The sequence below is a fragment of the Ctenopharyngodon idella genome, chromosome 6, assembly GCF_019924925.1.
Source record: "Ctenopharyngodon idella isolate HZGC_01 chromosome 6, HZGC01, whole genome shotgun sequence".
NCBI classification, from domain to species: domain Eukaryota; kingdom Metazoa; phylum Chordata; class Actinopteri; order Cypriniformes; family Xenocyprididae; genus Ctenopharyngodon; species Ctenopharyngodon idella.
Genome location: NC_067225.1, coordinates 31,449,727 through 31,464,719, shown reverse-complemented (window position 1 = coordinate 31,464,719; position 14,993 = coordinate 31,449,727). Strand labels below are relative to the sequence as shown.

Genomic DNA, 14,993 nt, shown 5'->3' with positions numbered 1-14,993 from the left:
GGGTCATTAGGCCTCAAGTAGAGCATGTCAGCGCTGTAACTCTATTTGTGTGTGCGTGTATGTGTGTGTGTGTGTGTTCATAACACACATTTGCATGAACTTCTGTACATGCAGGAGAGATGTGTGTCGCACATTTTCATGTTGCTGCAAGTGACTGTAGCCCCGTGATTTCTCCAAAACGAAACAGATATTTCTCCTTTAAATTCAGTGTTGTAAATCAGCAAATGATTTTTGGTCCTGTATATTGATTTAGACTTTATTTGTGGTTATTGCTCAGTCATTTTTCTACTCTGTTTTAGTTGGTTAGTCCTGTGTTCTTGCCTAATTCAAAGATAGCATTACATTTGTTTTATGCTTGACATTTAAGGTGGGCTATAGCATGATTGCCCCCCTTAAAGTACATTTAGCCCCCGCTGGCTCCTGACAGTTAAAATGCTCTAGAAATGCATTAGTCTTAAAGCATGCATATTTTCATTGCTCATATTCAGAGTAAAACGTCTTTTACAGTCACATGTCGTCGTGGGAGTTGAAAACATGATGGAAAGAAATCTTCCAAATGCACAAATCTTATCATAATAGAAATGAAATTTGTAAAACTGCACTTTTTTTCTTCTGTTGGACACATTTAAAGCATTATTCAGATGGGACTGCTTTTCCCTGAGAAGGTAAATCTGTGTTTCACTGACAAACTTTGTCATTTCAGTTGTGTTCAAACTCTCAGGTTAGATTATTCTGCTTTACATATTGGACAAATCTTATTTTTCAATGGAATATTGCAATATTTATCCATGTACATCATTATTCTTTTTAATTCATGTGCCCTCGTAATCTTTAATAAAAATAACTTCCCCTCCCTCTTGCAGTGACATCTCTTCTCTGATGATGTGTTTAGTAGCGTGAGGGCGGGGCAACCTGTCACTCACATGAGATCCACCAATAGCATACCACAAGCATCCAATCAATTCCCCATGGACAAAATCAAGTCTTACCCTTCATTTTTTTCTTGTTCAAGAAGCTGTTTCACTCGGAAATACGTCCCAATAGGAAAGGAAATACGATTGCAACTTCCATTTCATGCCGACTTTACAACTAGTATCTCTTCACTGTTTTGTTTTGTTCTTCGCTGCCATCTTTCCACACATTAGTGACCTTCTTTTACACCCTCATCCCGACAATCCCAGTCCCATCTGAGTCTGTGCATGAAATGACAGATGTCCTGTGTTAATAATTGTAAGTCAAGCATTTAGAGAGCTCATCTGGTCCAAATAGTGATAAAAATGTCTACAAGACGTGTCAGATCAGCTGCTAGTGCACGTCCGCCAGCTCTAACGAGTCTGACTGATGAAACCTCATTCCTTTACGCTGTCTCTGAGGGTTGGCTGAGTGTGTGTGTGTGTGTGTGTGTGTGTGTGTGTGTGTGTGTGTGTGTGTGTGTGTGTGACTCATCATCAGTTTAAGGCACTCTGGCATTTGAGCATAAAACTCCCAGTATGCCCTGCAGCCTTGTGGGAAAGGTCTCTGCTAGTGTTTTGCAGTCTGAGGACAACCCGTTTATCTCCTGTCAAACGCTGATTAATCTTTATTGTAACTTTATTGTAAATGAAATGATGTTTAAAAGACATTTCATTGACTTCCCATTAAGTATAATGACAATAATGTATGAATTCAGTTTGTTTATTTAGCATCCTCCTATTTAAAACACTAATGTACATAAATGCCAAGATTTGATATTGTTTACAGAATATTATTAGTTGAACAACTATTTAAATAAATACAACAATAAAATAAATAAAATATTATTAAAATTAATTATTGTAATATTTATAATTTATATAATAATGTATGTAATATATATATATATTTTTTGTATATATTTATAATATTTATTATTTGTTATAATAATAAATATTATAAATATATACAAATAGTACTATAATGTAATAATTATAGTACTATTTATTTATTTTTATTTATTTATATAATTGTTCAATAAGTGTTCTTTTATGAAGTGGTAGTTTACATATTTTGATTATCTTAAATATTTTAAAAATATTTTATAATTATTTACTATAATATAATGTATATTATTATTACTATAAATAAATAAATAGTTATATATATATATATATATATATATATATATATATAACTAATATTTTATTTATTTATATAATTGTTATATATATATATATATATATATATATATATATATATATATATATATATATTAGTATAATAAATAAATTAATATATAATATATATATATATATATATATATATACATATACATTATTAATACTATTTTACATATTTATGTTTTTTTTATTTAATTGTTGAACTGGCAGTTTACATTTGTGGATTCTCTTTCGGAATTAAATGTATAAGTAAAATATTTGTATAATTAATTATTATATTGTATATTATTATTATTATTATTAGTAGTAGTATTATTATAAATAAATCATAAATAAATAAATAATTTCAGAAAGAGGATCCTACCCTCCCCCTGCCCCCATCGAATTCCCTGTTTTACAAAATATATCACATTACAGAAGTAAAATAGGTTGCATATTTTATTTTCAGGTTGTCTTTAAGTGTAGAGAACAATAGTAAGTAATATTATCGTGAGTCCTTGCTTTCCCAGGCTTATATATCAGCTAACATGACTGTATATGGTGTAGTAAAGCTGTGTTAAACATAGTACTCGGTGGGGCGAGAGGTCTGTTGTCGAGGTCGTTTTTCTCTTAAGCTGAACATACTGCTGCACGGCCGGAGAGAGGAGAAATGGATAAAGAGAGCAGAAGATAAGACAAGCGTGCGTGGGCCGCTGGAGTCCACATGTGTGGAAGGGTTATTTTAGTATTAGTGAGAGAATGTTTTGTGCCCTCTTCCTATCTTAGAGACAGGAGCCATACGCTATGATTAATTTCTCTCCAAGCATGTCCTACTTGTGCGTGTGTGTATGTGCGTGTGGTCTTGCATGCTTGTGTTTATGTGTCTAGGTGCATGAGTTTCCCCCTCGGCTCTGCCTTGAGCCATCTCGGATTAACGCTACATTTCTGTCTCTTTTCCTTGATCAGTATCTGATCGCTACTGACAGGCTCTTTCACCACTCACAGGCTCCCGGACCAGCTGGGATCGATTGAGCTTGAGCCCATTCGTCGATTTGTTTTACTCTTTCATATGGCTCCCTCTCCGTCTCCTCTACAGAAGTATGTTGTCTCTTGCCGAGTATAGCGGGATGATTTCTTGGAGACCTGGTTTCACCTTTCTGCTTCCTGTAGGAAAGGAAAATCCCAAATGAGATATCTTTAATGTCTCAGTTGTTTCTCCTAGACAGAATTGAGATTAAATGGAGATGTTTGCTCCTCTGGTGTTGTTTGGTCATTTTAGACCGAAAAAAAAAAGTCTTAAAATTGTAACAATCACTACTTCATCAGAATGGTACGAAACGCGGTGACTTTTGCGGCAGCCGCTATCTGACTACAAAAAAAAATATAAAATAATTGTGGACTTGATTCATAAAAGGTTGTAAAAAAAATAGTCACATTGGTGTTGTTCACGGTCAAAAATGACCACCATAGGAAATGAATGAGAAATATGCAAAAATAAGAATCTTTTGTTCACACACACACACACACACACACACACACACACACACACACACACACAAATTAACTGGTGTGGCTGTAACAATATGGCAAAATTGAGCCAGAAGACTCAAATAAGAGGTTGAAATCAGGTTGATTAAAGCTCTGATAAAGCATTCCTGTTTATTTTTGTTACATTTTTGTTGATTTTTGATGTTATGTGTAACAAAATGTCTTTCTCTGTGTTCAAGTTTGACTAGTAAAATTAATGCAAAAACTGACACTTCAAATCAACATTTAAAAAAAATTTTTAAACCTGGTGTTTAAAAATGTTTAAAAAAAATTAAACCTGGACAAAAAGTAGTCTTTGAGAATTCTAAATATATATCCAAATCCACAACTTAATAAAAATAAGTATTTATGTCTAAAAACAACTAGAGAATTTAAGCCTTTTTATATAGAGATATATAGGAATCTAGTGTTTAAACCATGGCATTACAGATGTTTTTCTTTTTTTACTCCCACCAGATGGCACTAATCTGCCTTCAAAAATTGGATTTTAAAGGCATTGTCTCTATTTTAACATGAAATACTGCTTTAATTGAAAAGTAATTAAAAAAAAAAAAAATTAAAAAATTTTTTGTTATTTTCAATGTGAAAAAAATGATCATAATTATTGCATAAATATTAATTAGTACCATTAAATTCTCTCAAAATACAAAATAAAAAAATAAAAAATATTATTGAACAAAAATATATTACATTGATTTTACTGAAATATTTTTTTACTCAGAAATGTCACATTAATGAAAAGTTGTGAATGCTGTTTTATAGGGCTACACATTTAATTGAAATAAAACTGAAATCGAAATATGCCTTAGTGTGATTATTAAATATTTATACAAAAAGTCAGGCAGCCCTACTGTTTTATATTGACTTTTAATTTCCTGTTTCTCAGATGTTTCTCCTTTTATTGTCAGATGTGTCTCCTCTAGATTTTAAGAGATCTCAAATTGTTTCAAACTTGTTCTCAGATTTGCCTAGATACCAAAGTCTGCCATTAAAAGTTGGAGATCTCAGTATGAACTCAAGTATTTCTCATGAAATTCTTCTAAGATCAAACAATCTGTGTGTAAAATATGTTATACACATTAATTTTATAGTGCTATAGTCATGTGTCAAGAGGAGCAACCCTAGACCCTAGCACCCTATCATGGTGGCGAGAAACACCACTCGCATTTCTCCAGAAATTGTAAAAATCTAGCTTCTATTTTTATGTCCTCTGCCATTTTAGGAGAAACATCTGAGAAAGCTGATCCTTAAACGAAACTGAACTGTGAACTCCATTAAGTCTCTATAAAAGATCAACCTCTGAGCTATGGAATTTTCCTCTGGGCTTTTCACTTTCTCTCTGTCTCTTCCCTTCCTCCTTCCTCAACACAATGTAAGACTCAATTAGGGAGAACAGTGATGTACAGCACTGCCAAACACACCCCATTGGTCTCCTCTATGCTCAGTTAAGCTGCTTGTGTGTCAGGCCCGTCTGTAGAGGAAGAGGGATCAGTGCCTACTTCTCATTTTCAGCATTGGCCACTTCCCAGGAATCAATACTTTTCTGATGGTTGGCTGGATTCAGGAAAGGAGGCGGCAGGGTCTCCTCATTGCATTTCCACTAAGGGACTGATGCTTAATGTGTCTAGGCTGAAGGATGCCTGTTCAACCCATTTACTCTGGTAAAAATAACATATACACTCATAATTAGATTCAGTGGCAGTGTAATTTAGATCAACATATTTCACATTTAAGAGAACTGTTCGGATGAATGTGAGAGATGGAAAAAGTAAAATGGAATTATAATACTAAAAACATATGAGGATGGTACAAATGTACATGGTGCTTAATGTTCTGTACCATATTCATGTATCATGTATAACTAGTATTTACTTCACTTACAAATGGTGCTGTCATGTTTTTGACATGATACTGTCATGACTGGATTGATCAAACACAATTGTAAAAGTTAGTCTACACAAACCCTCACCCATGCAGACTCTGTAATGTCTGTTTTCCCCACTGAGAACTATCATCATTTGCTCCCCTCATACATTTCAAAGACACTTGGGACACTCAAGAGAGAACGGGCTACAAGAAACAGACATGCGGCCCATAGAAATGGAATCCTTTCCACTAATTCATCTGCTTAAATGAATAAACATGCATTTCCCCAGTACATTTTGTGTATTATTACTGTTTTACATTGTTCTTTTGTATATAGTATAGTGTTATGCATGCCTGATGATAGAACTACTAGATAATGTAGCCCATATAGGTGGTGTCTCATATCAAAATACTCCTTGTTTAATGACTCACACTTTTGTGAACATCACCTTCTCATGTATTTGTTACATTTATCAGAGTATAAATGGAAACAAACTGCCAGCTTACTCCCTTCATGCAAATGAGTTCACTTTCAAACAAAGGAACTTTCCCGCTTGAGAATTGCACCTTTCTCATTGGTCAAGCCAAAACTCAAAGGTGTGACCTCTTAAAAACCAATACAAAGTTCCTTCCTAGCTCTTGCTACTTCTACTCATTGCTGTTCATGTGAGACCTCACCTGGCCCAGAGCCTCGTCAGCAAGCATGCGCAACTTCCTCAACCAGAGAGTCAAATTAACAATGCAAGTTCATCGTCATTTCTTCATTCAACGCAGAAGATATTGATTACAACTTCAGCACCATCGGACTGAATCGTCAAGGATTTCTCCCGAGACTGCATATCCAGATGCTCTTCAACAGCTAAGGCATTTGCAAGTATCGTACATTTAAACACTAAACGTTAGTATTAAGTTGTGAACCCCTTTGTTAACAAATGTGCTTTATAGTGAGAAACTGATGGTTCTTCCAGCTTGTTAAATGACTCTTTTCATAGCTGTTATGCAGTTATACAGTTTCATTCACTTTCCCATTTCCTATGTATGCGTTATCTGTGTGTATGCATGTGTTTAGTTTAGTTATGTATTCGTGATTTAGTTAAATAAAACTTTTGTGCACATTCTTGCAAGTTGATTCTGATCTGCTAATAAACCAATGTCAATTTAATGATTATGATCACAGCTACATGCGAAGAAAGCGTTATTTTTCTGTGGCCATGGAAAATATCCTTTCTGAAGAGTTGATAGATGATCAATACTGAGTGTTCACTGACCAAACAGATTAATTGATAGTAATATTAATTCAGCTACATTAAGTTAATTTGATTAACTGATACAAATATTTATAATTAATTATAATGAGTTGTGATTAATTATTCATTTTTCCCTTTTGAGCTAATTTGCTACAATGTTATACCATAGTAATACCTATTTTTCCATATATATATATATATATATACATACATGCATACATACACACACACAGTACTTATTAGTTATGTTTCAGTTGATGAATTGTAGAATTAATGGTCAGTGTTTATTTAAATGTGAAATTGAATACAGTAACAGCAATTCAGAAATTGCCTTCCATCTAAGGTGACTATTGATTATCATTAATCCACCTACAACTACAGCTGAATTCACACGGGATCAATACAATATGCATCTTTCTACCACTTTAGATCATTCCCAATATATCCTTTCCTTCATCTCTCTCTCCTTACATGCATTTGCCACATATTTGCAGTCATGTTCTCTTGAATCTCAATGCTCTCCCTCTCCCTATCTTTGCTTCTCCTTTACTCTTTTCTTTCCAAGAGAGGTGTGATGTGTTTTTACAGCTACCCTGATGCACTAGACTCTAAAGAAAGATTTCATGCATTAGACAACCTAACACCTGATGGCATAACATCTCAGGTTTACATTTGCTCCTATGTCCAACAAGCCAGTTCTTCTCAACTCAATACTTCTCAATAATAAGAATTTTATTTTACGAAGACAAATGTACAATTTTAGTTGCAATATAGATATTTTAAATTGTCATTGTCTTCAGAGTCCACTCCAGCTTGCAACATTGACAAAAGACGTTTTCTTTGAAATTGTTTGAACATGTAAACGTACAGTATGATCACAAACAGACACAGCGGGGAACAGAAGATGAATGGAAAGGAATTTGCCAGATGCTGGCAACCTAAATCATGATGCAATTATCTATCACGCAAACACACACGGGAAATAAGGATAAACTGAATGCAGGAGTGACGATCTTGTGTGTGTGAGCGAGAGAGAGACTGACGCTGTGTTTTGTCTGCTCTGATCAATACTGAGTCAAGGGCACCTGAGACGGCGTGTTTGAGGAAGAGGCAGTGTGTCGTTTGTCCCTTTCTGATCGGTTTGTGCGATAACATCCTCGTGACGCAGCGGCCCTGAAGGACAACTGTGTTTCACGCTCTAACTAGTACAGACAACAAGAGAATGATGAACTCATGAATTAGGGAATTCCCACAAGATCGAATGAATTCCGACTTTCTGCGCATTGAGCACAGAGCACAAAGAAAGCGTGTGTGTGTGTTGTTCACCTGTTGGTCCATCTATGCACTGATTGAATGAATATGAATGCCACTGGATTACATAACACGGTACTGAATGCTACAGGATCTTTTCTCTTCACTGACTTCATTTTTCTTTGCTCAATGTCTTTTAATCAGCTGGTGTTTTGGTGATTTTTAATGGATGTTTGAAGTCATTTTTTTTTTTACTTTAAAACCTAATAAACTCATTTTTGTGAAATGCTTTGTTTACTATTATATTACTTTTGTTTATTATTAGCACATGATTTTCAGAACAATAGAATATCTCAGAGTATTATAATTTGATTTCTGGGGCCTGCTAAAGATTTATTGACATTATGTGTGCCTATTTCTAGTTTTTTAACTAGTTTTTTTTTTTTTTTTGGAAAATGCAAATCCTTTGTTCCACTTTAAATGATATAGAAAAATAAATAATAAAAAATATAATATAGGCTATATATTATCATGGTGTGCATCCAAAAAATATATGGTATTGTTATGGTATCATGCCCAAAAAACAGGGTAATAACCTTTTTGTTATTGCTAAGTGGTTAAATGTGTATAAATGCCCAGAATCTTATTTACAAAAAAGTACTATTGTATTACCATGATTTTTTTGAACATTTACCATGGTATTCTTAAAAATACCACGGTATATTTAATGCCATTACTGTACCTACTGACACCACAGTACTTTTTGTACACTGTAAAAAAACAAAAAACAAAGATAAACTATGTCAAGAAAATATTAGGCCTATTTCAGTTTTTCTACTTCAAAAATTTACATTAAAAATGTAATGTTATTTGAATTTCTTTGTAATTATTTTCGAAATTTTCTAGCAATACATTTCTGAGTGAAAATTGTTTGAAAGTAAATCTTACACCCAAAAATTCACTGGCGGTGGTCTACCATGGTACAGTGATGTTATCAGGTGGTGATAATACTATATGGTACTAAAATATGTTACATAGCCTAGTACTTAAAAATACCATGTTCCATTTTCAACATATTACATTTCACATACAGTCTCGGTATTATTTAATGAGTATAGTTTGGATAACCACTGGACAAGAGGGTCTTCTCAAGACGCGCGCCCCCGTCTGTCGCGTAGTGATAGCGCGCTTCCCCCGCTCTTTTGAGAGAGAGAGAGAGAGAGAGAGAGAGAGCAAGCAAATAAGGCTGAGCAGCGGCAACAGCAGCAGCGCCAGTGGCGGCAGCAGCGTCAAAGCATCTGCGCGTCTCCGAACTGCCTTGTCTCGGGCCAATCATTCCCTCAGCCTCGTTACCGATTGAGATTTAACAGCGGCTTTGGATCTTAACGAGCCTTCTACATCCTCGTCGACATCTCGGCGTCAGTCCCCGTTCGCTTGACTACCGGTTCCGTTCATATCTACCCAGTTTCTTGAATTTTTAATGGAAAATGGCGATGTTTGCTCAGTCCTCCAGTCTGTTCTGCGTCCTCTCCGTCCAAACTGTGCTGCTCTTCAGCGTCTCCTCGCCGGGAACGGCGACGCTCCTCTTTCCTCAGCACTACACGTAAGTACCTCAAGAAGCACGAGCGCGGAACGCGTCTTCCGCGCGCGTTTCACAGCGTCCCAGTTTCGTGAGACACACAAGATATCTCCGTTAACGCGTCAATTTGTTTTTTATTTTTAATCACCGTTCATATTTGTAGTCCTAAGTAATTCTACACGATTGTTTACCATTACCAAGGAGGTTAGGCGTTCAATTATTGATTAAAAGAGGCGTGACAGGAGAACGGCGATAGTTAGTCGTTCAGCGTAGATGCATTTGTAGTTGCTTGCTGTTTTTGCTGTCATGTTACCGATCACGGATACGGTAACGACGGGAGAGTGTTCCGCACGTTGAATGCTGCTACTTTTTGACAGAAGCGTATCGCGCAAACGCTTTTTTTTTTGTTGTTATTGGACTGTCTGCTATTAGATATAGGATTCCCACGGTCATGAATAATCTGAAAATATCAGGGAATTAAAAAAATAATGCAGTTTTCCAGTCCTAGAAAAGTCATTTTAGGATTTTAGGATTCTAGTTGCGCTCATCTCCAAAATGTGAGTGAGTGAAATGTCTATAAAATAATTTTCCTGGTCAAAATGTGTGAGAGTCTTGTAGATAATAGCATGTTTCTTTAAAAACGCAAGTTATTTTTTGTTTAGTTATGATTTTTTGCATTTTTGAAAGAAGCTGTGGAGTACTGAGAGTATGATGAGTTGTATATGTCTGTATGATATTGATTATTGCGTATAAACTACCCATAACAGCCTAGAGGAGATTTTGACTGCTCAGATGTTGCTCAGTCATAGCTCAGTTTTCTTTTAAGCATCAACTTTGTCTGAGGTGTTTCTTAAAATTAGACACAAGTTAGACAACTGTTGACATACAGCAAGAGAATAGAGCTATGTGGTTTTCTCTTCATTTAATTCATCATTACCGTTTGCAACAATTGATATTTTGAAAGAGATCCTCTTTGTGAATTTTGTGATCAGTTTTACCCTCTTTATTTTCTCCAAAAACTGCAGTAGATTCCTAATGCATTTTGCCTGATATGCAAGTATGCATACTCCTATTTATAAAGTTTTGGTTGTTGCGGTATATAAAGATGTACTCCAGTTCTGTATTTGACCTGGAGGGATGTAAAGCATCTAATTTTTGCACTGGAGTGTACCGTGCACCAGCTGCTTTCTGAAGTGAGGGTGTTGGGTCCGTGCCAGTTGTGCGCTCGTATGGGGCAGAGGCTGGATTTGTCCGCTGTGTGCCCACACATGCCAGTCCCCAGTGGATTATCTCGTCTCACATGCTGAATGAAATCATAGAATTTTGATGCTGTTTATGTAAGGTTTTACGTAATGTAAAATTAAGTTGTGTGTGGTCTTATTGTTGACATTTGCAACTAAAAAGAATATTACATTTCTTTTTTAAACTGTATATTTTATATATATACAGTGGTTCTTTCAACTCAACTAGTGGGTTGCAATCAAAAATGGGTCACAAGTCTGTTCAGATAGGGTTGCCATAAACTGCAAATGTGTATAAACTGTATAATTTCATTCCAGGATAGTAAAACAAATAGTCTTATCAACTTGTAATTATTATTTTATTTGATATTTTATTAATATCTTTTATTATCACATATTTTTAAATATATTTTATTATCATGTCTTACTTTTTGAGGCATCACTGTGTCAAATACAATTATTTTTCACTCAAAAAAATGTTGGATTTACTTAAAGTCCCCATGTAGTCAATAATTTTATCCCTTAAAACTCATCTTTGATCACCAAAATTACATGTTTAAATGTTTTTTTTTTTTTGGAAAAAAAATTCTTAATGCCTTAAAATAACTTCAATGTAACACCCTTGGCTCATTTAATATACACAGATCTATGAATATGATAATTAGCCCCGCCTCCACTCACTCGCACGAGCTCAGATTAGATCCACTCAGTCAACTTACTGAGGTAAACACTGCACAATGGTATCGCTTTTACAACGTCGGCCACATAACGGTTATTAATATGATTAGCGTTTTGCTTGACTACGTTATCAAACAGCTAATAATGTGTTGCTAATGTTACACAAACCATGTTCACATTCACGAGTCAGACAGCTGCCTTCTAACAATCATTATCCTTAGAAACGCTTTGAACAACTCAGAGCGTCAGTGGAGAAAGACATATAGTTCATAATAACATCGTAATATACATCATGTACCCGCCATATTGCTAAATCTACCGATTTTTCATATCAACAGAAAAATATACTGGGATAAGCTTGTTTTGAGACTCCCTTGCACGGTCAGTTAATGATATGCTAAAGGCTGCCGGCACGTTGACGTGATTGGTTACAAGGTAGTTTGTGACACCAGCGAGTTCAAACCGCGGGTTTGAGACTGTCTTTATTAATAAACTGCAGTTTTAAAGAGAAAATACTCAGCAATGGTGTTGACTGATGAATTTGCACATGGTTTGTCTTAAAGCTTATTAAAAACACCACATAGACATATAAACAACATTAAAAACTTGATTTCCACCACAGGAGGACACAAAAAAGTGTCAAGTGGTTCCACGCAACTATATTGAGTAATTTGTACAAATAATAATTTAGTTGTATGAACAAAAGAAATTCAAGTAAAGCTGACAAAATTTCTTTGAGTAAATACAAATCATTTGAATTTGTCACTGTTACATAATATTTATATGTGCAGTTTACATAATAATATTATGTTAAATTTATAAAAGTTTATTACATAAGGTGTACACATTTATTGACTTAATTTACCTTATTAAGTTAACTATTTGCTCTACAAAATGCGCTAAAAAACAAACAAACTATTGAACAAACTCAATTTAATTGAGAGCAGGAATTCCAGGCGCCACTCTTCTGCATAATAGTAACCACAAAATTCAAAAACATTACAGAAACTCCTCTAAATGTCCAACATAAGTGAACAATAAACACTAGCATAAACTAACAACATATTTCCCTTTACTGAAAAACACATAAAATAACACTTTAATCCCTAAATTTACTCTCCCAATGCAGTCCCTTGCAAAGCATGCTGGGAACTATTGATCCACTGCCCAGTTAGTTATGTCAACATTAATTCGTGCCTTTCACTCAGCAATGTTGAGTTGACTGAACGAACACTTAAGTAAAGCTGAGAATACTCATTTTTAGTAGAAACAACTCAGTTAAATTAAGTTCATGTAGTTACATGAGTTTTATGTAATGTGAACAAGGATGGTTTGAGTGAAACTAACAACGTTCATGTTTTTTAGTTATCATTAATAATAATAATAATAATAATGTGAGGCAATGATAATGATTCAACTTTGTTAGGTATACAGTTTTAGATTTTATAAACATATCCCTCCAGAATTTTAATATAAATATAAGTATGTATTAATTCATGCTTAGCACGATAGTAATTAACCCACAGGTCTTTAAATTATTTCTGCCTTGCAAGAGAACAGTATCGTGCATTTATAAGAGGATTGTTTCACTTTCCAAAGAGCGCAGCATATGTAATCTGTCAACCTTGATAAGCAACGTCTATCAACCTGTCAGAAGCAAAGAGACGCTGCCAGAGAACAAATAGTGCATGTCTGGATAGTATTATGGCTAAATAGTACATTAGGCAGGTTTTCAACTCTTGTATGGTTAATAACTGATAATCTGCTTCATAATATGGTGATATAGACTATCGTTCGCTCTCTCTGTTTGTGCGTTTTTCTGCTTGCGGTGTTGTGGCCTGTAGTCACAGAGATTTGTAACGCTTATTTTACACAGCGCTTTGAGCCTCGAGGCCTTCCCCTCTTTACCAAAGCCAGTCAGTAAGCAAGCATGACCACTATAGAGAAGGATTTAACAACAGCAGGAAATTCAATCAATAACCAAAACTAAGTCAAAGCAATGATGATCAAGCATGCTTACGTTTATCAAAGCTTCAGTCTGATATACGTAAATAGGTGGAATGGTGTGTCCTCGTTTCAAATCTTTCAGTCACGGTTCTGAGTGGTATGGAAGAAGGTGGCTGCCATGTTGTTTTTAAAGCTTTCTTCCAAAGCCTAGTGCGCTGCCAGCATTTTAAGGCATCATATGCATGCTTCCAACATGGAGCCTATTTTGAAAGGTACGAAGATGGTGGGCAAAGCAACTATTGATTGTAACTGTAGTTCATTCATTATGAAAAAGAACTGAAAAAGTTGCTGCCTATATGTAAAGCGTTCCAAATCTGTCACATAGGAGGTTCCTTTTAAGTTAGTATGCTTCCTTATAAGGCAGGTTTTGAAACAGAGCCTAATTGTCATTAAAAATCCTGGTTTTGATTTACAAACAGCTGCTACTGAGATAAACATGTACCTGTTGTGTAGGTCATGCACAGGTCAACACAAAATTCTCCTTACTGATAACATTTAAGAGTGTTTTGTATTACAGATTTGCATCATGATGACGCAATTCGAGTGAGGGACATGCGCTCTTTTGGAAACGATTACCTCCAGTCACACGGCATGCTGGTTAATGGCTAAATGACTCAGCATTTAAATTATTAATTTGGAGAGGAAAGTAACCTCTTCTTAGTGACACAAACCGAGTCTCCTGTTTTCTTTCATCCATTTTTTCCTTTTATTTTGAGCTCAGTGTTTGAAAAAGACACGATTGTGCACCTTTTAAATGTAAATTTTCAAAAACGAGAATGCTTTTTGTATTTTTAAGTTCAATTTTAAGGTAGCTAACAGGATCCAGGAAATAAATAGCCACAATTTGTCAAAATTAATGTTTTTTTTTTTTGTCACAAAATGTAAATTTCTTTGTATTCCATTCAGTGGATTCCACTTCCTGTCATTCCAGATCAACTTTCTGTGGGGGTGTGGCCAATTCGATTCAAATTCCAACTCATGCATTGCAATTAGGATTCAGTTCTTAAATTCAGAATTTCCATATATTTCTTTTATTAATAGTATTATTTTATCGAGTCATATTTTAAGTCACAGTCCCGAATGGAATATATTAATTATCTGTTTATTTAATTTATAAGATTGTCAGTAATTACGCCTCATTAGTATTAAGTTGATTATTGATGCAATTATTAAGCACCACATGGTATTAAAAATAGAATTTGGTGTAGCAAAAATTAGATTAAAAGATTTTTTTTTATATAATATTTAAAATACTTTGTTTCAGTTGAAGTTTTATTTATGTGTTTGTAGTGCGCTGTCCATGGTGCTGAAAGGTCACTAGTTGATGTGGCATTACGGTGAAGAGAGGGAATTTCATTTATTTTTTCCAATAAAAAAAAAAAGCAAACATACAAAAACAAATACACAAACAAACTTTTTCAGGACTGTAAGGAGGAAATGTCACCCCAAAACAAAAAGTACT

At 34.7% G+C, this 14,993-nt stretch overlaps 1 protein-coding gene across 2 annotated transcripts in view; it reads left to right on the top strand.

The window, feature by feature from the left end:
* Nucleotides 1-9,114: 9,114 nt before the first annotated feature.
* Nucleotides 9,115-14,993, top strand: part of cacna2d2a (calcium channel, voltage-dependent, alpha 2/delta subunit 2a) — a 211,778-nt gene continuing 205,899 nt past the window's right edge. Inside the window, exon 1 of one of the 2 annotated variants that reach the window (XM_051897062.1) lies at nucleotides 9,115-9,629. In XM_051897062.1, the coding sequence (XP_051753022.1) occupies nucleotides 9,514-9,629 (116 nt within the window). In that variant the 5' untranslated portion in view covers nucleotides 9,115-9,513. The remainder of the gene's footprint in view (nucleotides 9,630-14,993) is intronic. The other variant, XM_051897063.1, reaches the window with a different exon arrangement.